Source organism: Salmo salar, chromosome 10, assembly GCF_965601325.2.
Source record: "Salmo salar chromosome 10, fSalSal1, whole genome shotgun sequence".
NCBI lineage: Eukaryota > Metazoa > Chordata > Actinopteri > Salmoniformes > Salmonidae > Salmo > Salmo salar.
This window is the reverse complement of record NC_138300.1, coordinates 38,705,747-38,729,463: the sequence shown is the minus strand read 5'-3', so window position 1 is coordinate 38,729,463 and position 23,717 is coordinate 38,705,747. Positions and strand designations below refer to the sequence as shown.

The following is a 23,717-nucleotide window of genomic DNA, read 5'->3' as shown; positions in this document are numbered from 1 at the left end:
AACTAAGGGTTCAGAGAACAGACGATACCACGGCAACACACAGTCAGGTGAAATACAAGGTTGTCTGTTTGTCTCTTTCAGATCAACGTAACTCATTCATAAACCATCCCTTTCACAACTTAACCCTTTCAAAATCTAAACTTGTCATAACGCTTTCACAAACTTAGTAGGATAGCCTTCTGGAATGAGGGATTGAATGACTCACTTCATGACATGAACAACTGTGATTCCCTACAAGGTTGTCTGTCTGTATCATTCAGGTCAACCTACCCCTTTCACAGAGACTAACACCTCACCTCACACAAGTCTAAGTCTGAGTGAGTGGACTTAAAGCAGATCTGAGTCTGTCTAGATATAGCCAAACGTCCATCCGACACCTGTTCACTACACAGTAAAGTCTAGAAAGAATGACTCAGGTTTCATTGAAAATAGTTTAGAATTACTGTGCATGGTTCAAATATTCAGGTCAGTTTGTCTCTAAATGTCCCTCCTGTTTTACAAGACGTTTATAAACACTTCTCTTAATGGAGTTATTTTGACATTGGCCCCGAACTAAGCCATCAGTTCTTCTCACTTTGATGCAGTATGGAGTGTGTGTGTGTGTGCGCATGTGTGTGAACATGTAGGTGAGTGGTGAGTTGCTGGGTAAGGATGACACAAACCTCATCCATAGTTACCCATCAGACTGACAGCATACAGTACACATGCCCCTCTTTCAGCTTCCATTATTTGAACAGGGCTCTGCTAAAAACCTAAACAAACCTTCTGCTTTAGGTCAGATGAAGGCATTGTTTTACAATTTACATGAAATCTTTTGTTCCATGATGTGTGTAAGTGTGTGTGTGAGTGTGAGTGTGTGTCAAGGCCCCAACGTGAACCTTAAGAGTGGTAAATGGCTGGCGTCAGTCATCACGTCAGTGGTACCTCTTTGATGGCCGCCATCCTGATCTTCTCGTAGTAGTGTAGGGGGGCGTGAGGGGTGCTCATGTCATAGCCAAATCCAGCCACGGCTACCTCATCACAGTTATGGAGGGCCATTGTTATGGCAACCGTCCCCAGTGTCGGAATATTCTGGAAAACACAGAAGAGAAGACAAATGTTCCCTGAAACAGGACAGAATGGCAGTAGAACTATTGGAGGAATAGAACATGGGGTAACTAAAGGGAAATGTAAAAAGGTTACCAAAACAGAACACATGGAATGGAACTTTGAAAGACCTGGTCATGGCACATTTAGATTAAGGAAACAATGGCAATTTATTTTGTTAACAGAGCTGGTGAGAGAAAGGAAAACGTCCTCTCTCTCTTCCCCCGTCACTCTCTCTCTCACTCTCCCTCTCTCTCCCGCTCTCTGTGCTGCTTGAACTTCTGCTGCTTGAGATAGCTGGACATCCCGGTAGGAACGAAGTGAACTTATCAGCTGTCTGGGTGTTTGAGGGTGTTGCTGCAGGTGTATCTGTGGTGCTGAAGGTTTCCACTCTCCCTCTGACAGACACACTGTGGCAGACCCTGTGCCAGGCTGTAGGCAGCAGGTCAACAGCCCCGTGGTCAGGCAGGCTAATACCGAAAGGCTTATCAGTGTAGCTCTGTGAATGACAGACAGGGCTAATCCTGCGAGCATAGCAGCGGGCGTACTGCATGGTGGCTGATTAAAACCAACCACCTCTAGCTTCTACAGTACATCTCCAGCCTAGGTCCATGCTCCCTCCATGGCTCTCTATAGGTGTGGATGTTACAACAAGGAAGGGTATCTTCTCTAGCAGCTATTGAAAAGCTACTGGTTGATAAAAAGGTCCAACTACCTCTAGCCTCTACAGTACATCTCCAGCTCAGGTCGATGCTTCTCAGGTCCTTGCTCTCTCCACGGCTCTCAGCCACGTCTCTCTACTGGGTGTGGATGTTACGAGGATGTTACTTAAGAGAGAAGGGCATCTTTGCAGGTAAACAGGACTGTGTTGTGTACACACTGTTCTGCTGTTCACTAGTATTTGCGTCTTGATTATTAATGCCTCAATTCACACTTCCATGACAACCTTCCGTCAGGAAGGGGTATCACAAACTACACAATTCTGAGCTTGATTTTGATGCCCCCTTGCAGCATAGCTCTTAAAGATTCAAGGACATCAATGAACACAATTTGTGTACATTATCTTTGAATTCCTGAGATTGGAGGCATGGCATTGGCCCATATTAGTTCCAGTAGTGCTGACATCCAAACGGGACTCTAACAGTAAACAGTGTTAGTTTGTGTTCTGACTCATTGCTGCTGAGACATCTGGAGAGCCCAGAGCAGAGCCAACTAAGGCACCTGGAGGGGCTGTTGTATGTCTGTAGTGTGTTAGGGTACACTGAAAACAGGACAGAATGGTTCTGGTTCTGAAATGGTTCTGAAATGGTTCTTCCTCAGCTCTTGGAGAACTCTTTCCTGATAAAGAACCTTTCAGTTCAGTGTGGTGTTCTTGACGTGGCATCTACGGTTCTTCAGAATTATAAAAGGTTCTTGAATGTATGGAAGCCTGCAGATGGGTCCCTTTCATAGCACACAGAAAACTGGCCAGTGTTACTTGTGCTGATTTTTCAGTGTAACATTTCTAGTGTTGATTTAAGAGTTAAATTAACACTCAGTGGTGTAAAATAACCCCAATGTTGGTGTTAAGATATCAGAGTTGAACCCAAACCACGCCCATCATTATCATATTTTCCAACATGCTCTAATACAGGTTGATTTTATGAATTGTTTGTTTCAATATCTATGTTTTTGCAGGTACATTGATCAATTAATTAATCTTATGCTACTCAAACATGTGACCCGTTTCAAGAAGGTAGGAGTATGTCGCATGTCACTACCTCACAGGAGAGGCATTTGAATGTTTTATTTTTTTATCAAAATGTGTTTTTTTGGCAGAAATCCTTCTGGAACATGTGTGTCTTAATAACAAACTTGTATGCCAACTGTAAATGCGAATAACATTGTTAAATTACGAGCCTAGTTGGTTTAGCCACAGAAAAATACAGGAACCTTCCCGCTAGTCATGATTGGCTGAGATAATGTACGGGCTGGACATGTCGAGAGATGATTTCGGATTGGGTTTGCCATGTAGCGTGCTTCTGCTCAGTATGTGTGGATAATCCTTTCTACCTTTGTTTAAAAAAAAAACTTTTGCTACTGCGCTCAACATTGCTGCCTTGAAGTTAATAGCGCTATCTTCCAAGATCAGTGGGAAAAAGTTATGATAGACTACTTTCTGGAGGACGATCGTGCCATGCTGACTCACTCTGACTCTGAAAATGAATCAGACAATGAGGAAATCCCTGATTTAGGTAAAAAACATTTTCATTGAACCAGAAATTGTAGTCTTCTGATGATGGTGGGGAAGAACCGGTGTCGTTGTAATGGAAGAGGTTGACCGAGTTTTGAAATCAGTGGAATGCCCGGTGGAAGCTGAGAGGTGATTGTCAAATACGGAGAGAGTCCAAAAGAGATCACAGCAGGCTGTTGTATAAAACACCTGTCTCCGGATGACATCTTCAAACTAAGGGCAACCATGGTATCCATGACAAAGAGGGAGAAGCGTACATCCATGTATACGAGTAAGAGTCTAGCTACATTTTCAGATATTATACCTTTCTAATTTGGTCAGAAAGTCGTTTTCATTGCAAGTTAAAGCGTACTGTTTGCTAGCTAGCTAACGTTAGCTGGCTGGCTCGCTAGCTAAGGTTACATGTATGATCTGTGTAGTAATATTATTCGTATCTCAGAAATCCATTTGCATTGCTAGTTATAGCTTTCTATTAGCTAGGTACCATTGAACCTAGTTGGTTATCTTTAGCTACCTGCAGATTCATGCATGGTATTATTGCAGCGTTCAAAACAATTAGGAACTCTGAAAAAATCACTGATGTCAAATCGTGACATCAGTGATCTTCAGGTCAGAAAGTCGGAGTTCTAGAAAGAGGCCCGAGTGGAATTCCCGAGTTGGATAACTGTTCAAATCAATTTTTCCCAGCCAGAGCTAGTTTATTTCAGAGTTCCCAGTTGTATTGAACGGGGCATTAGAGTTGGGATTATGGTTAATTGTTTAGCTAGCTAGCTACATGTCTAAACAAAAGACTCCACTATGCAAGTAAACATTTCCCTGTACCGTTAACACATTCTGTTTCCTGGGCATGTAACAAATAAACTATGATTTTATTGGAAGAACAACATGACGTGCACCAAAGTCAGATTAGGATATAGACCAAGGTCTAGATAAAGTGTATTTTTACTACAACTTTCACCACTTTTAGTCTTGAAATCTTTGGTTGTTTACTACACTGTGATTCCTTAAAGAGATGGGTGGGGCTAAGGCTTAAGAGGGTGTGAACGATGCTGAACGGGTGTTGACAAAGATGAGCTCTCCAGTAGGTGTACCAAAACATTCACGGCCATTTTCACAAAAGTGGGGTTGCAAGTTTATCAACTTTCAAAGCAGAATTACTTTCCCATTGTTCCTCAACTGTAGTCTCTACTTTTATCCAATGTAAAAAACACAATTTCAAATGTTGCTACATAGAAACGAATCCAAGTGGTGGGTCACATATAAATAACATAATAACATCGAAACTATTCCAATCTGTTACTTGGACTGGTAACACTTTATATTAAGGTCACTTAAAATAAACAATTTCTAAACAGTTTGTAAAGAGTTTACTTACCATTTATTAATAATTATTCCTACATTTGTAAATGTCAATAAGCAATCTCTAAATACACATTTATAAACACTACTTTCAAGTATTTATAAGATCATTAATAAGGTGTTTGATCATAGTATGTTCACAATTTGTAAATTATTAATAATGTAGTTATAAACCTGTTGTAAAGGAGTTATTGTAAACTCATAATATTATTTATTTAAAAAATGTAATGGTTGATTAATGGTTGGTCTTAACATTTATATACATATAAATGTATTTATATACAGTATGTCATGAATGGTATATTTAAGCAATAAGGCACGAGGGGATGTGGTACATGGCCAATATACCACGGCTAAAGGCTGTTCTTAGACACAACGCAATGCGGAGTGCCTGGATACAGCCCATGGTCGTATATTGGCCATATACCACAAACTCCTGAGGTGCCTTATTGCTATTATAAACTGGTTACAAACATAATTAGAACAATAAAAATAAATGTTTTGTCATACACGTGCTATATGGTCTCAGATAGCACGGCTTTCGGCCAATCAACATTCAGGGCTTGAACAACCCAGTTTATAATTGTTTATTGTTAATGATTGCATTTATAAATATGAGCACTTACTAATATCTCAGTTGATGATTCATGTAGATCCTTATAAACCATTTACTAATTATTGATAAACAGTTTTGCAGCCCCTAATCTAAAGTTGCTGCCGGAAGTGTTGTAGAATTTAATGGGATGCTTTAGCATTAGCTAGCCTAGCATGCTGACGAAAAAAGGCAGTTAAATTAAAAACGAGCAGTATTTCAATCTTCTCTATTATCGCGGCTTTGATAATGTGATAATTAGGAGTACAGCAACACCATCCATCCCCGAATTTAGGTATGTTTTCAAGCCATAGCCCTGTGAAAACATATTAACATATTTATTGTTTAACATAGGCCCCTTTTGACTTGAAGGCAGACTGAACATCATGTGACAAACTAAGCAAACTAAGCACAGTAACATAATTAAACTCAAAATATGCTATTCTGTTCTTTTGAAATACATTTTCTTAATATCATGAAATATCAAATATGTAACTGAAATCATTCAAGCAAGAAGTTCATGTTCTTATACTTCCTTGTATTATGTACTTCTTCTTTACCATTGCATGTTTTAGGATGCAGATATGGATAGCTGCCATTTTACGGGCTCCTGACCTGTTTTGTGTGTTTTTTTATGCCGATCGTAATTTTTTTAAACATAATATTTCCGCCATAATTTCCTATGACTGAAAACAGCAGCGAGTTTCCCATTCTCTCACCCCTCTCCCCATCTGTCCATTGTTGTGAGGCAGGCCGATGAACCTGAAGGCAGCCTCCTGGATGAAGTAAGGGTTGAGGATCCTCATCTCACTGGGCTCCCTGGGGACATGACGGGCCACAGACTTCCAGAACCCTTCTGTGCTATGCTATGAGAGACAGAGAGAAAGAGAGACAAATAGAGGGGGGTAGGGGGAGGGAGAGAGAGAGACAGAGACAGAGAGAGAAAGAGAGCAAGCGAGCGAGAAAGAGAGCGAGAGTGAGAAATATAAAGGTTAGAGAAATTGTAGCATGAAAAAATGGCCCCTAGCCGTAATAATAAATTAAGAAATCAGTAAAACATTTACTACTGTCACGTCCTGACCAGTATAAGAGGTTATTTGTTATTGTAGTTTGGTCAGGACGTGGCAGGGGTGTGTTTGTTTAGAGTGTTTCGGGGTTTGTTGGGCTATGTTCTGTTTTGAGAGGGGTGTTTGTTTAGAGTGTTTCGGGGTTTGTTGGGTTATGTTCTAGTATGTCTATTTCTATGTGGTGCTTGTTGGGTTGACCTTCAATTGGAAGCAGCTGCTCCTAGTTGCTTCTAATTGAAGGTCCTATTTAAGAGGGGTGTTTTCTATGGGATTTGTGGGTAGTTGTTTCTTGTTTAGCTGTGTGCCTGACAAGACTGTTATCGTCGTTGTTTTTGTATACGTGTGTTTTGTTTCGGTTTTCCTTCTTTCTGCCTAATAAAAAGAAGATGAGTATACACATTCCCGCTGCGTTTTAGTCTAATCCTTACGACACCCGTGACAACTACTTTCAATAACAATGTGATCTCTCTCTGTTGGTGGTCTCCTAAAGCACAACTCTTCTTGCTCTCAGACTCAACTGTTGCATATCAAATACCAGGGAGCTCAGAGCACCTTAACATCTCTTCTCATCATACCTGTGTTGAAATACTATTTGAAATCCTTTAAAATACTTTGAGCAATTGCTCTAGACTGCCTGGTGCCAGATGGGTGGGGTTTTCAGTTTGGGGACGATTCTATTAGTCCATTAAGCCAGGCAAGCTCAACCAAGCACAAATAAAGTATTTTAAATTATTTATAATAGTATTTGAACCCAGGTCTGCTTCTCTTGTTCTTCTGCCTCACAGTGGTGTAGTGCTGCCTGGAGAAGTGGGTATACTCACATAAAAAACATCCAAATGGCACACCCGGGTGGGGTGGAAAGGAAAGGCGCACTGTGTGAAAAATTCAATGACAAACAGTGACATGCACTCTGAATGACTTTAACATGATAAATCCCAAATTGGTCTTTCACAGTCAGGCCAACCCAAGCTGTACTGTGAAAGTAGGCTAATAGTAGGCCTACTATTGAAACAGTTCAACTGAGTCAGGAATTCACAGCATCAGATTTCCAAGAATTCTTTCAGGTTTTCGTTCTCAAAGTCACACTTTTTTAAACAGAAAAACAAGTGTGCAGGCACCTAGCATTATTGTTTGATTAGCCATGTTTCTGTAGCACATGAGATGGAGTTTGCAAAATAAATGGCCACTGGATTAATGCAAATATTCATGATATCATTCTGACAGGTACGTAGGCATAGGCTACTTTGTAGCTAGTTACCATTGAAAAGAGAAGGTTTCTGGGAATGCCAGAAGACAGCTAGGTCTATCATTAGCATCGCTATATTGTTCCTATTCCTTAATTGTTTGAAACCTGGAAATGTTACTTCATATTATGAGGCATGTCTTACCTTGCTTCAAAGTAGCCTATAGTCAAAATCCCACCATAGAAACATGGAGGCAATTATTTTGTATAAAGACTCTGCCCTATTGGTTTTATTTCAACTTTCTTTCATTGTCTAACAACCAAAGACATTATCCGAATCATATTAGCAACCCATGATAGTTGTTGCATCTTTAAATCCCCCTCTTTCTAACGGGTATTTCCATCTCTGTCCATGAAAGCGTTTGCATGTGCGGTGCGCATTTTAGAACAGTGAAGAAATAATAGTTTAGCAACATTTTAAGCTAAACAGTCCGATCAGTTCCATCAGCCCTATTAATTGATACAGCGTATACCTCCACTACACTACTTTGATATGTATCAGTGGGGATTAAGAAGCGAGTATAGACAATGCCCACTGAAAAATAATTGGGTATACGGCGTATACCTACGTATACCCTCCACTACACTACTGCTGCCTCATGATTAGTTGTTCATTCCTCTCTTCAGCTGAGAAACTGACAAAGTGAGAGCTGACGCTTAGCAGTTGGTCAGTGGATTTTAACACAAGTCACCTGTACAAACAGACCAGAGCGATGCCTTTGATATTTCCAAATAAAGAGTGACTATAAAATATGGCCAAGTGGCTTTGAGGCGGATTTGGCTGTGTGCCCAGGACAAGCCCAGACACAACCCACCTCTCTGTCAGACAGGTTCTGAATAAAGGGCCTTTCTGGTTCTGACAGGGCAACAACGTCACAGCAAAGGACACATAAAGCCAAGCCCAGGGACACATAAAGCCAGGCCCAGGGACACAGTCCCCGCTGTAGTAAAACTAAAAACATGTGATCTCAGGTTTCACCTGGTCGTTCTGAGAGAGAATAGTGATGGAAGATGCTGTAATAAATAAAGAATATGACACCTATACATAATTATTGGGAATTGGCTTTATTTTAGTTATTATACAGTATATTGTGAAAGGTTCCTATTCATATTCAACTTGCTGCAATCAACACAGTGTACAAACGGCGAATGTTTTTGTTATGTGAAGCCTGTCACGTCAGTCACACAGACAGTGTTCCAGGTCCTAGTCCACTGTAGCAAGATCTCAAGCTGGGTCTGGGGCAGGGAGGAGATTCAGATTCAGAGTGTTTAATAGTCACATGTACAGAGTCGCAGGTGTGATTGCAGAGTACACTTAACATTTCGGGCTTTGAGCTTCAACATGCAGGACTAAGTGAAATAAAATAATGAAAATGGTAATAAAAAACAACAATAGAAATAGCACTATATACATAATAACAAATGTGGCCGTGATGAATAATAACATTTCCATTAGGGTGGAGGCAGAGTAAAGACTGTTGAGGGGGTGGGGGGAGTGACCATAGGGGGAGCTGCATGACCATTGAGATGGTGTGGGGACCAAGTGAAATAAAAAATAAAAATTAGTTGGGGGGGGGGGATGTCCATAGCGGTGGCGATTCAGCAGCCTGATGGTCTGAGGGTAGAAACTATTGGCCAGTCTTTCAGTTTTTGCCATGATGCTCCTGTACTGCCCGCATCTGTGTGATTGAAGCGGGGAGAACAGGGCATGGCTTGGGTGGCTGGGGTCCCTGATGATCTTCTTGGCCTTCCTGCGACACCTGGTGTTGTAGATATCCTGGTGGGCAGACAGTGTGCAGCCAATGGTGCGTTTGGCTGCACGTATCACCCTCTGAAAAGCCTTGCTGTCCGCGGCTGTGGAGTTGCTGTACCAGGCTGTGAGGCAGCCCGACGGTATGCTCTCGATGATGCTCCTGTAGAACACTGAGGGCCCTCGTGGACAGGACACATTTCTTCAGCATCCTGAGATTGAAGAGTAGCTGTCGTGCCTTCTTCACTACAGTGTCTGTGTGGTTAGACCATTTCAGCTACTCTGAGATGTGTAAGCCGAGGAATTTGAAGTTACTGACCGTCCCTGTTGATGATGATGGGTGCTTGTCCAGCCTGGTTCCTCCTGAAGTTCACAATCAGCTCCTTTGTTTTGCTAACGTTTAGAGAGAGGTTGTTTACCTGGCACCACACCATCAGAGTGCCTACCTTCTCCCTGTAGACTGTCTCGTCATGGTTGTAACTCAGGCCTACTACTGTCGAGTCGTCAACTTGATGATGGAGTTGGAATTGTGTGAGGCCACCTAGTTCCAGCTCCTAGCCTAGCCTACTGGGGTGGGAGGACGTACAGGAAATCAGGGCTTTTTTTCTGTGAGGTCACTCTCCTGCACCAAGCAGATACTGTATAATTCATAGAGGATTTGCAGAGAACCCCAGACCAGTTCAGGGAGCCCTGTGACTTTTACGGGCCATGTGGGGTTCCTTTTACGGGCTAGGGGTTTATAAAAGACAAGTAAAGAACACCTCACAGCACAGGCCGTTTATCATCTGTTTTTTATTTTGTCCAAAAGAGAGATTTGTTGCCCTTCCATGTAGGCCTAGGTACCGCACGCTAAGATAACTAACTTGGCAATCTAACCCAACACAGAAGTAACGTCATCTCCATGAAGCCACAGCTACAGAAGCATTGTTTTGGTTTTTCCTTCAAAGGGAGAATGTTCTGGAGTAGATAAAAGCCAGCTGAACGTCTGTTTATCCAATAGGAATAATATTTTCTTTGATTACTTTTGACAAAACCCATCCCATTCCATGAGTCATGTCAAGCCTCCAACCACAAATAAATACCATGGCTAATTGGCCTCCGCTGGCACGAACCTAACCCTTACTTTATTTTTCCCATTTCCGTGGTAGAGATTCTAGAATTAAGAAGAGAAGTGTCAGAACTCCAATGCTTTTGACGAGAGCCCTGGTCAAAAGTAGTGCCCTAAACAGGGAATGCGGTGCCATTTGGGACGCAACATCCGTCTGTGGTTTCCCTGGTAATAAAGAAGTGATAAAGTGTGAGGAAATTACCGATATCAGAACCAGATGGAAACCAAACGAAGCCCAAAACGACCATCTCACTCTCTGACATGTGGCTAGTAATTCCCCTACCCCTAAGAGTCTAAGCCTTTGGGGGGGGGTCCAAAAAATCCTATTCATTTTTTCATTCATTTTTTACCGGTCTGTACTGGGTTACCTTCAGACGAGTCTCATGAGCAAAACGGAGAACACGTTTGTGTTTGTGAGAGTCTCGGGGTGGGGTCATAGTTCCTAGCCCAAATCGTTTGTACCCTACAAACGTTTTCATGCGCTCCAGCAGGTATATCTCACGGGTCACCCCCAAAGCCAATTCCTCCTTTGGCCGTCTTTCCTTCCAGTTCTCTGCTGCCAATGACTGGAACGAACTGCAAAAATCTCTGAAGCTGGAGACTCATATCTCACTCACTAGCTTTACGCACCAGCTGTCAGAGCTGCTCACAGATCACTGCACCTGTACATAGCCCATCTGTAAACAGCCCATCTATCTACCTACCTCATCCCCACACTGTATTTCTTTATTTATCTTGCTCCTTTGCACCCCAGTATCTCTACTTGCACATTCATCTTCTGCACATCTACCATTCCAGTGTTTAATTGCTATATTGTAATTACTTCGCCACCATGGCCTATTTATTGCCTTAACTTACCTCATTTGCACTCACTGTATATAGACTTAAAAAAAAAAAAATTATACTGTATTATTGACTGTATGTTTTGTTTATTCCATGTGTAACTCTGTGTTGTTGTATGTGTCGAATTGCTACGCTTTATCTTGGCCAGGTCGCAGTTGCAAATGAGAACTTGTTCTCAACTAGACTACCTGGTTAAATAAAGGAGAAATAAATAAAAAAATAAAAATGAGAAGACCGATTTTTGGGATGTCTCCTGGTCTGACAAACACAGCTGTAGCTCTGCCACCTTCCACCGCAGATGCAGAAGGCCGACATCAGCGGATGTGTTAGATTGAGACGCAGTCCATGCACAACAGAAGTCTCTAGCTGAAACAGATGGATTTTGATGGTGATTTTTGTATTATGCCAATAAGATTTCTGCACGGGCATGGACATCAACTCTAGGCGAAAAGACTACATAAGAACAACAGCATGATCAGATGAGTCACGATATGACCACAAACAACTCTTAGATAAGATTTCAAATACACTATATATACAAAAGTATTTGGACACCCCTTCAAATTAGTGGATTCGGTTATTTCAGCCACACCCGTTGCTGACAGGTAAATAAAATCAGCCCCAAAGCCATACAATCTCCATAGACAAACATTGGCAGTAGAATGGTCTTACTCAAGAGCTCAGTGACTTTTAACATGGCACCGTCATAGGACCCGGTCAACTGTAAGTGCTGTTATTGTGAAGTGGAAACGTGTAGGAGCAACAACGACTCAGCCGTGAAGTGGTAGGCCACACAAGCTCACAGAACAGGACTACCGAGTGCTGATGCGCATAAAAATAGTCTGTCCACAGTTGCAACACTCACTACCAAACTGCCTCTGGAAGCAACGTCAGCACAAGAACTGTTCGTAGGGAGCTTCATGAAAAGGGTTTCCATGGCCGAGCACCAGCACACAAACTTAAGATCACCATGCGCAATGCCAAGCGTCAGCTGGAGTGAGGTAAACCTCGCTGCCATTAGACTCTGGAGCAGTGGAAACGTGTTCTCTGGAGTGATGAATCACGCTTCACCACCTGGCAGTCTGACGGACCAATCTGGGTTTGGCGGATGCCAGGAGAACACTACCTGCCCCAATGCATGGTGCCAAGTCTAAAGTTTGGTGGAGGAGGAATAATGGTCTGGGGCTGTTTTTCATTGTTTGGGCTAGGCCTACAATGACATTCTAGACGATTCTGTGCTTCCAACTTTGTGGCAACAGTTTGGGGAAGGCACTTTCCTGTTTCAGCATGACAATGCCCCCGTGCACAAAGCGAGGTCCATACAGAAATGGTTTGTCAAGATCGGCATTGAAGAACTTGACTGGCCTGCACAGAGCCCTGACCTCAACCCCATCAAACACCTTTGGGATGAATTGGAACACCGACTGTGAGCCAGGCCTAATCACCCAACATCAGTGCCCGACCTCACTAATGCTCTTGTGGCTGAATGGAAGCAACATCTAGTGGAAAGCCTCCCAGAAGAGTGGAGGCTGTTGTAGCAGCAAAGGGGGGACCAACTCCATATGATTTTGTAATGAGATGTTTGACGAGAAGGTGTCCATATACTTTTGGTCATGTACTTTAAATTAGATTAAAAAAAACATGAGTTAGGAGTGGGGGATTTGAATGCAAAATAAGACAATGGAAAATATGACTAAACTGATAAAACTGAAGACATAAATGTATTTTTATCATTGCACACAAAGTCCAACCGAAACTTGACTTCCTCTTTTAACCCAACCCCTCTGAATAAGAGAGGTGCAAGGGGCTGTAATTGGCGGTCAACTGCCTTGCTCAAGGCCGGAACGACAGATTTTTCACCTCGTCGGCTCAGGGTTTTGAACTGGCAATCTTTCTACAGGCCCAACGCTCTAACCGCTAGGCCACCTGCCGCCCAACAAGGTTCAAACAGCCCCAGTGAAAGTATTACTCTGGAGGAGGTCACGTGTGCTCTTGGCGAGGATGGCTGTGTAGTTGAGGAGCTCCATCGAACACAACAGTAAATTGGTTTTGGCAATGATATTTACCCATTTTGGGGCATAGTTATACTCATACAAGTCAAAGGCAAATTTTGTTACAACCAAAAATAACAAATGTCTAACCGGGATAGCCGCAAATCACAGCTCGCAAAGGATTCCCTGCAGACACAACTGTCCAAGCTATGCAAGAAAATGGAGGCTGCCTACAGGCCAGTGTGTGGAATAAAGGTGGTGGAGTAAAGGTGGTCCAGAGTTTGTCTGGCTGCACATTTAACATGCTGATAGAAATTTGGTAGGCCAGCTACGCCAGACACTGCAACTTGCGAGCCCACCCTGACCTTTCTTACCTCCGAAATCAGAGAAATTAGTTTGTCCACCCAAAATATTGAACAAGATACATCAGAAATCAAGACCACGATGAAGGAAATAGAAGGGAAAATCGATACACTGACCACCCGCGTTAGCGAAGCAGAGGACCGTGTCACAACATTGGAGTTTGGCGCCGTCACAATGAAAGGTTGGGTAGAATCTAGAAGGAATTGCAAAAATTGCAAAAATTACATGACCTGGTTGATCATTTGGAAAACAGAGATGGCAGAAAACAAAGACATGATACAGTTCCTACGGAGGGAAATCCTGAATATGCTGGAATGCCAGTTTGAGAGGCCACTTGAGATTCAGAGGGCACATAGAGTCCCCACAGGCCCGCCCAGAAGAGAGCTGAAAGAGGGACGCCGTTCAACGCCCATCATTACTACGTTATCAGTTGAAGGATGAAATTCTCAGAGCAGCGAGAGAGAAGAGACAGGTGACATGACAGGGATCTACAATTATGTTCTTCCCAGACTATTCTACACGAGTTTACGACTGGAGGATGGCATTCAAACAGGTAAAAACTGATCTAAAATCGAGGGGGATCGAGTTCATTCTGCGCAGGCAATTTGTTTTTAATTTTTTAAGGGCCTTCAATTTAAAATGATTTTTCCAATCACATTTCCTCTGATTGGCTCTATTTGAACATGAAGTGTCTATTCAATACATCACTATGGTTTGCCAGTAAGCGGCAACAAAGCACTATAGCCTTGTGTGTGACAGAGCCTTGAATTTTTGTAAATAAAATGCTAACTATGTCCCAAAAGGGTATTACAGTTTGGGTGACTGTCAAGTTCATCAATCCCATCTATGTGTTGGTTTGTGTTGTTTCTCCCCAGCGCCAAAGGTTTGGCTGGGAGTCTACTTAGTTCTACACACGCACGTTTTAATGTTTTTTCTTAGGTTTGTCTGGGAGTCTACTTAGTTCTACACACGCACGTTTTTATGTTTTTTCTTAGGTTTGTCTGGGAATCTACTTAGTTCTACACACACACGTTTTTATGTTTTTCTTAGGTTTGTCTGGGAGTCTACTTAGTTCTACACACACACGTTTTTATGTTTTTTCTTAGGTTTGGCTGGGAGTCTACTTAGTTCTACACACGCACGTTTTTATGTTTTTCTTAGGTTTGGCTGGGAGTCTACTTAGTTCTACACACGCACGTTTTTATGTTTTTTCTTAGGTTTGGCTGGGAGTCTACTTAGTTCTACACACACACGTTTTTATGTTTTTTCTTAGGTTTGGCTGGGAGTCTACTTAGTTCTACACACGTACGTTTTTATGTTTTTTCTTAGGTTTGGCTGGGAGTCTACTTAGTTCTACACACGTACGTTTTATGTTTTTTCTTAGGTTTGTTTTTCTTTATTGCCATGGAGATCTACACCACTGTAATACTTCTATACTGTATAGGTTATTATACATTCGCTTATTATGACTTCTTTATAACTCAATGACCAACATAGCCGAATTAAAATTAGCTAACTGGAACCTTAAAGGCTTAACCATATAATCAAGAAAAATAAAAACGTTAGCATATCTCAAGTCTTCTAAGTTGGATATAGCTTTTGTCCAGGAGACACATCTGAATAAAAATAAATCAGAAAAACTAAAATGCTCTTCGGTGGGAAAGGTTTCTCTAGCCCGGGTACAGGCCAAAGCAGGGGAGTATCTATTCTCATTGTCACGAATCCCACCGAAGGTGGCTCCCCTGCCTGCTCGGGCGGCGCTCGGCGGTCGTCGTCACCGGCCTACTAGCCGCCGCTGATCCCTTTTTCCTTTTCGTTTGGTATGTCTTATTGTTTGCACCTGTTCCTCATTTGGGTCTTTTGATTTTGGTTATTTAAGCCTGGTTAGCCCGCCCAGGTTTGTGCGGGATTATTTAGCGTCAGGTTGTGTTTTGTATTTGGATGTGCTGGCGATCTACTACTGTTATATTTTATGCATGCTGTGCACCTGTTCTGGGCACTTTGCATTTTTCCACGCCGGTTGTGTTGGCGTCGATCGTGTTGTGTTTTATTTAATAAACACAAAGTTCCTTACCTCTGCTCTCTGCGCCTGACTCCTACCACCACTCCTAGCAACTACTGACAGAATCCCGCACCAGCTATGGAGTCAGCAGGAGCAGCCTCCCCTCCTCTCCCATCGATGGAGGAACGGGTCCTCCACCATACCACCATCCTCCACCGAATCGGCTCAGCGATGGACCAGATGATGGAGAGGATGGACCGATGGGAGAGGAGTGGCCTCCCTACCGCATCCCCAGCACCAACCTCACCCAGAGCTCCCTGTTGGTCATATGTTCGTTTTAGTAACTTTCCCCTTGTTTTCTCCCTCTTTCCAGCATAAGGCGCTAGTCGATTCAGGCGCAGCTGGAAACTTTATGGATCGTGGGCTCGCATTAAGGCTAGGGATTCCCCTGGTGTCGTTGGACCAACCTTTCCCCGTGCACTCCTTAGATAGCCGACCATTAGGGTCAGGACTAGTCAGGGAGGCCACGGTGCCACTGGACATGGTAACGCAGGGAGATCATGGGGAACGGATTAGTCTCTTCCTCATTGATTCTCCTGCGTTTCCGGTGGTGCTGGGGATTCCCTGGCTGGCCAATCACAATCCCAATATTTCGTGGAGACAGGGGGCTCTCAGAGGGTGGTCAGAGGAGTGCTCAGGCAGGTGTAAGGGAGTTTCCATCGGTGCGACGACGGTGGAGAGTCCAGACCAGGTTTCCACTGTGCGCATTCCCTCAGAATATGCCGATTTGGCTATCGACTTCTGTAAAAAGAGGGCGACCCGATTACCACCTCATCGACGAGGGGATTGCGTGATAAATCTCCAGGTAAACGCTGCACTTCCCAGGAGTCACGTGTACCCATTGTCACAGGAGGAAACGTTGGCTATGGAGACATATGTCACGGAATCTCTGAGACAGGGGTACATTCGGCCCTCCATGTCACCCGTCTCCTCGAGTTTCTTTTTCGTGAAGAAAAAGGATGGAGGGTTGCGTCCGTGCATTGATTATCGAGGTCTAAATTCCATCACAGTAGGGTTCAGTTACCCACTACCTCTCATCGCTACGGCGGTGGAATCATTTCACGGCGCGCGTTTTTTCACGAAACTGGACCTCAGGAGCACGGACAATCTGGTGCGTATCCGGGGAGGAGACGAGTGGAAAACCGCATTCAGTACCACATCGGGCCACTATGAGTACCTCGTCATGCCGTATGGGTTAAAAAATGCTCCAGCCGTCTTTCCATCCTTTGTTGACGAGATTCTCAGGGACCTGCACGGGCAGGGGGTGGTGGTGTATATTGACGACATCCTGATTTATTCAGCCACCCGCGCCACGCATGTCTCCCTGGTGCGCAAGGTGCTTGGGCGACTGCTGGAGAATGACCTGTATGTCAAGGCTGAGAAATGTGAGTTTTTCAAACGAGCCGTTTCCTTCTTGGGGTATCGCATTTCCACCTCGGGGGTGGTGATGGAGGATGACCGCGTTAAAGCCGTGCGTAATTGGCCGACTCCGACCACGGTAAAGCAGGTGCAGCGGTTTTTAGGGTTTGCCAATTACTACCGGAGGTTTATCCGGGGCTTTGGTCAAGTTGCTGCTCCCATTACCTCACTGCTGTAGGGGGGTCACGACGCGCTTGCGCTGGTCAGCAGAGGCGAACAGAGCGTTCAGTCGTCTGAAGGAGCTGTTTACCGTCGCTCCAGTGCTGGCTCATCCGGATCCCTCTTTGGCATTCATAGTGGAGGTGGACGCGTCCGAGACTGGGGTGGGGGCCGTGCTATCACAGTGCTCGGGCACGCCACCCAAACTCCGCCCGTGCGCTTTCTTTTCTAGGAAGCTCGGGCCGGCGGAGCAGAACTATGACGTGGTGGACAGGGAGTTGTTAGCTGTGGTCAAGGCTCTGAAGGTGTGGAGACATTGGCTTGAGGGGGCTAAGCACCCTTTCCTCATCTGGACTGACCACCGTAATCTCGAGTACATCCGGGCAGCTAGGAGACTGAATCCGCGTCAGGCCAGGTGGGCCATGTTCTTTACCCGTTTCCGGTTCACGATCTCTTATCGGCCAGGTTCACAGAACACGAAGGCCGACGCACTGTCCCGCCTATATGACACCGAGGAGAGGGCCATCGATCCGGCTCCCATTCTTCCAGCGTCGTGCTTGGTAGCTCCGGTGGTATGGGAGTTGGACGCGGAGATCGAGCGGGCGTTACGGTCGGAACCTGCACCATCGCAATGTCCGGCAGGTGTTCAGTACGTACCGCTTGGTCTCCGTGATCGATTGATTCGATGGGCCCATAATCTCCCCTCTTCGGGTCACCCTGGGATCGAGAGGACAGTGCGGAACCTGAGGAGGAAGTACTGGTGGCCCACCTTGGGTAAGGACGTGCGGTTTTATGTTTCCTCCTGCTCGGTGTGCGCTCAGAGCAAGGCTCCTCGACACCTGCTTAGAGGGAAATTACACCCCCTCCCCGTTCCACAGCGGCCGTGGTCACACTTGTCAGTGGACTTCCTCACTGACCTTCCCGTATCTCAGGGGAACACCACTATCCTGGTCGTTGTGGATCGGTTCTCGAAGTCCTGTCGTCTCATCCCGAATCCCCGGAATGGAATGGGCCAAGACCAAAGAGCTCTCCAAGGATGTCAGGGACAAGATTGTAGACCTACACAAGGTTGGAATGGGCTACGGCTCTGCAGACTGCGGAGGCCCTGTTTACCCATGTCTTCCGGCACTACGGGGTGCCCGAGGACATCGTTTCTGATCGGGGTCCCCAGTTCACGTCCAGAGTTTGGAGGGCGTTCATGGAACGTTTGGGGGTCTCGGTCGGCCTGACCTCGGGTTTCCACCCCGAGAGTAATGGGCAGGTGGAGAGGGTGAACCAAGAGGTGGGTAGGTTTCTAAGGACGTATTGCCAGGACCGGCCCAGGGAATGGGCGAGATACGTGCCATGGGCAGAAATATCCCAAAATTCTCTACGTCACTCATCAACCAACATGTCACCGTTCCAGTGCGTGTTGGGCTACCAGCCGGTCCTGGCTCCATGGCACCAGAGCCAGACCGAGGCTCCTGCGGTGGAGGATTGGGTGCAGCGCTCGAAGGACACTTGGAGAGCCATCCAAGATGCACTCACAAAGGTGAGTGGACGGCAGAAGAAGAGCGCTGACCAGCACCGCAGTGAGACCCCTGTGTTTGCACCAGGGGATCGAGTCTGGCTCTCGGCTAGAAACCTGCCCCTCCGCTTGCCCTGCCGGAAGCTGGGCCCGCAGTGTGTAGGGCCGTTTAATGTCCTGAGGAGGATAAACGAGGTGTGTTACCGGTTACAACTTCCATCTTACTACCGTATTAACCCCTCGTTTCATGTGTCTCTCCTCAGGCCGGTGGTGGCTGGTCCCATGCAGGAAGGTGAGGTGCCGGAGGTTCCTCCCCCCCCGCTGGACATTGGGGGGTCCCCGGCGTATAAGATACGTGCCATTCTGGACTCCAGACTTCGGGGGGGGGGGGGGGGGGCCTACAGTACCTCGTCGACTGGGAGGGGTACGGCGCGGAGGAGAGGTGCTGGGTACCCAGGAAGGACATTTTGGACCCCCCCACTACTGAGGGAGTTCCACCGCCTTCATGGGGATCGCCCTGCGCCTCGTCCTCCGGGTCGCCCTCGAGGTCGGTGGCAGCGTGCTGCGGGAGCCGCGCGTCAGGAGGGGGGGGTACTGTCACGAATCCCACCGAAGGTGGCTCCCCTGCCTGCTCGGGCGGCGCTCGGCGGTCGTCGTCACCGGCCTACTAGCCGCCGCTGATCCCTTTTTCCTTTTCGTTTGGTATGTCTTATTGTTTGCACCTGTTCCTCATTTGGGTCTTTTGATTTTGGTTATTTAAGCCTGGTTAGCCCGCCCAGGTTTGTGCGGGATTATTTAGCGTCAGGTTGTGTTTTGTATTTGGATGTGCTGGCGATCTACTACTGTTATATTTTATGCATGCTGTGCACCTGTTCTGGGCACTTTGCATTTTTCCACGCCGGTTGTGTTGGCGTCGATCGTGTTGTGTTTTATTTAATAAACACAAAGTTCCTTACCTCTGCTCTCTGCGCCTGACTCCTACCACCACTCCTAGCAACTACTGACACTCATACATAAGGCCATGAACTTTACTGAAACTAACTGCTAACTGATTCAGATGGTCGTTCAGTTGTTCTCTGGAATATATTTGCACTTAATGCAAACAGGCCCAATTTGCTTCTCAAACTCTCTTAGAACTGGGTGACATCCCAATATTATTGGTGGGTGATTTGAACCAGATTCTAGACAAGGATCTTGACAGGTCTCAGCCTAGAAATAGTCTGGAGAGTAAATCAGCAGCTGCAATAAGACTACCAGCTAGGGATTTAGGCTTAAAAGATATTTCGAGATTAATACACCCAGATGGGAGGGACTATTCTTTCTTTCTCCCACCCACAATGTTTACACTAGGATTGATTACTTCCTAATCTCACAGTTGCTAGTGGATATCTCTCTCAGTTCTACTATAGGTAATATAGTCATTTCATCATGTTCATATGCCTTTCCCAGTTTTCGCAGACTCCTAGGAGCTGCATATGGCGCTTGAACAGGTCTCTGTTAAAATATAGTATATTTATAAAAATGATTAGTGATTAGATATCTCTTTTTGAGCAAACTAACAAGAGATAGGAAAGTACTCTCTCGGTTTGAGGGGGAGGATTATATCTTATGCTTCATTCAAGAAAAGGACAGCCAATCTACACTTCACCGCACTACAATGTGAGCTTAAGCCTCTTGACACTTCATACTCCCAAAACAGAGACAGAACTATGTTAAACAAGATAATTGCTACTAAATATAAGCTTAATAGATTATATCATAAAAAAGCTTGATAATTCACTGTTCCACATTAATCAATCTTATTGGGAGATGGGTGAAAAACCTGGCCGCTTGCTGACATACAGACTAAAGCAACAAAACATTAGGAACCATATACAGTGGGGGAAATAAGTATTTGATCCCCTGCTGATTTTGTACATTTGCCCACTGACAAAGAAAGGATCAGTCTATCATTTTAATATCCAGAAAAATATCCAGAAAAACGATTGTCAAAAATGTTATAAATTGATTTGCATTTTAATGAGGGAAATAAGTATTTGACCCTCTCTCAATCAGAAAGATTTCTGGCTCCCAGGTGTCTTTTATACAGGTAATGAGCTGAGATTAGGAGCACACTCTTAAAGGGAGTGCTCCTAACCGCAGCTTGTTACCTGTATAAAAGACACCTGTCCACAGAAGCAATCAATCAATCAGATTCCAAACTCTCCACCACGGCCAAGACCAAAGAGCTCTCCAAGGATGTCAGGGACAAGATTGTAGACCTAGACAAGGCTGGAATGGGCTACAAGACCATCGCCAAGCAGCTTGGTGAGAAGGTGACAACATTTGGTGCGATTATTCGCAAATGGAAGAAACACAAAAGAACTGTCAATATCCCTCGACCTGGGGCTCCATGCAAGATATCACCTCGTGAAATTGCAAAGATCATGAGAACGGTGAGGAATCAGCCCAGAACTACACGGGAGGATCTTGTCAATGATCTCAAGGCAGCTGGGACCATAGTCACCAAGAAAACAATTGGTAACACACTACGCCGTGAAGGACTGAAATCCTGCAGCGCCCGCAAGGTCCCCCTGCTCAAGAATATAACATTTTTGACATGCGTTTTTCTGGATTTTTTTGTTGTTATTCTGTCTCTCACTGTTCAAATAAACCTACTATTAAAATGATAGACTGATCATTTCTTTGTAAGTGGGCAAACGTACAAAATCAGCAGGGGATCAAATACTTTTTTCCCCCACTGTAGCTGGCATACGGTTGCAAAATTGTGCAATTTCTACCTCTTCAGAGCAGATAAATGAGGGGTTTAGAGGCTTCTACAACACCCTTTATACATCACAGAGCGTACTGGACAAACACAAGTTTGATAGCTTTTTTGCAGACCTGAATTTACCACAACTCAGATAAGGATAGAGATTATTTAGGTTGAAGAGATCTCTCATGTTATCAATAATACGCCTTCTAACAAGTCTCCTGGGTTAGATGGCCTCCCTTCTGACTTTTATAAAACGTTTGAGACAATTATTACAACAATTTTGATAGAGTTATGTAATGATGCATATAAAGTTGGATCTTTACCCTCTTCCATGCATACAGCAATTATCTCTCTTATCCACAAAAAAATGGAAATATCCACTTGATCCGAGTGGATATTGGCCTATTTCTCTTATTAATAATGATGAAAAGATATTAGCAAAGGTGCTTTCAAACAGATTGTCTAAGCTCATTGGTAGTATCATCAACATGGATCAGACTGGCTTTATCCCCCACCGTTATATCTCAGATAACCTTAGAAGGCTGATCAACATACAGTGTGCTGTCCAGGACTCAAGCGCTCCCACAATTGCTTTGTCATTAGACGTTGCCAAGGCCTTTGATTGTGTGGAATGGGGCTAACTTTTTGAATCTCTTACACGATTTGGCTTTGGGGAGAACTTTGTGAATTGGATAAAAACTTTATATGACACTTCTTATGCCTGCGTTTAAACAAATGGTCTCATATCAACTCTTTCCAGTTACATATTGCTCTCGCTGCGGGTGATTCTTTGATCCACGTCTACGCAGACGACACCATTCTGTATACTTCTGGCCCTTCTCTGGACACTGTGTTAACTAACCTCCAGACGAGCTTGAATGCCAAAGAATTCTCCTTCCGTGGCCTCCAACTGCTCTTAAATGCAAGTAAAACTAAATGCATGCTCTTCAACCGATCACTGCCCGCACCTGCCCGCCCATCCAGCATCACTACTCTGGACGGTTCTGACTTAGAATATGTGGACAACTACAAATACCTAGGTTTCTGGTTAGACTGTAAACTCTCCTTCCAGACTCACATTAAGCATCTCTAATCCAAAATTAAATCTGGAATCGGCTTCCTATTTCGCAACAAAGCATCCTTCACTCATGCTGCCTAACATACCCTCGTAAAACTGACCATCCTACCGATCCTCGACTTCGGCAATGTAATTTATAAAATAGCCTCCAACACTCTACTCAACAAATTGGATGCAGTCTATCACAGTGCCATCAGTTTTGTCACCAAAGCCCCATATATTACCCACCACTGCGACCTGTACGCTCTCGTTGGCTGGCCTTCGCTTCATACTCGTCGCCAAACCCACTGGCTCCAGGTCATCTACAAGTCTCTGCTAGGTAAAGCCCCACCTTATCTCAGCTCACTGGTCACCATAGCAGCACCCACTTGTAGCACACGCTCCAGCAGGTATATCTCACTGGTCACCCCCAAAGCCAATTTCTCCTTTGGCCGCCTTTCCTTCCAGTTCTCTGCTGCCAATGACTGGAACGAACTGCAAAAATCACTGAAGCTGGAGACTCTTACCTCCCTCACTAGCTTTAAGCACCAGCTGTCAGAGCAGCTCACAGATCACTTCACCTGTACATAGCCCATCTGTAAACAGCCCATCCAACTACCTCATCCCCACACTGTATTTCTTTTTTTATCTTGTTCCTTTGCACTCCAGTATCTCTACTTGCACATTCATCTTCTGCACATCTACCATTCCAGTGTTTAATTGCTATATTGTAATTACTTCGCCACCATGGCCTATTTATTGCCTTACCTCCCTTATCTTACCTCATTTGCACTCACTGTATATAGACTTATTTTTTCTGCTGTATTACTGACTGTATGTTTGTTTATTCCATGTGTAACTCTGTGTTGTTGTATGTGTCGAACTGCTGTGCTTTATCTTGGCCAGGTCGCAGTTGTAAATGAGAACTTGTTCTCAACTAGCCTACCTGGTTAAATAAAGGTGAAATAAAATAAAATTTGATCATGCCAATCTTTGAGTGGCTTCTGGGACCCCAGTTTTGATGCATTCTCACATATGTGTAATACAACTGTTAGCCCCAACCCGTTCAATGCCATTTTTGGGGTACTTTTCCTAGACCAGAATGCTACCACGCATCGCATTT

General features: G+C 44.6%; 1 protein-coding gene across 4 annotated transcripts in view; it reads right to left on the bottom strand.

Annotated features, from left to right (window-relative positions):
- The window catches only part of LOC106560340 (CMP-N-acetylneuraminate-beta-1,4-galactoside alpha-2,3-sialyltransferase), an 86,618-nt gene that overhangs the window by 6,541 nt on the left and 56,360 nt on the right, over positions 1-23,717 (bottom strand). For 3 of the 4 annotated variants that reach the window (XM_014123174.3, XM_014123173.3, XM_014123175.3), the window contains 2 exons: positions 5,990-6,136; positions 925-1,071 (listed from right to left, as the gene is read on the bottom strand). In XM_014123174.3, the coding sequence (XP_013978649.3) occupies positions 925-1,071; positions 5,990-6,136 (294 nt within the window). The other variant, XM_082956998.1, reaches the window with a different exon arrangement.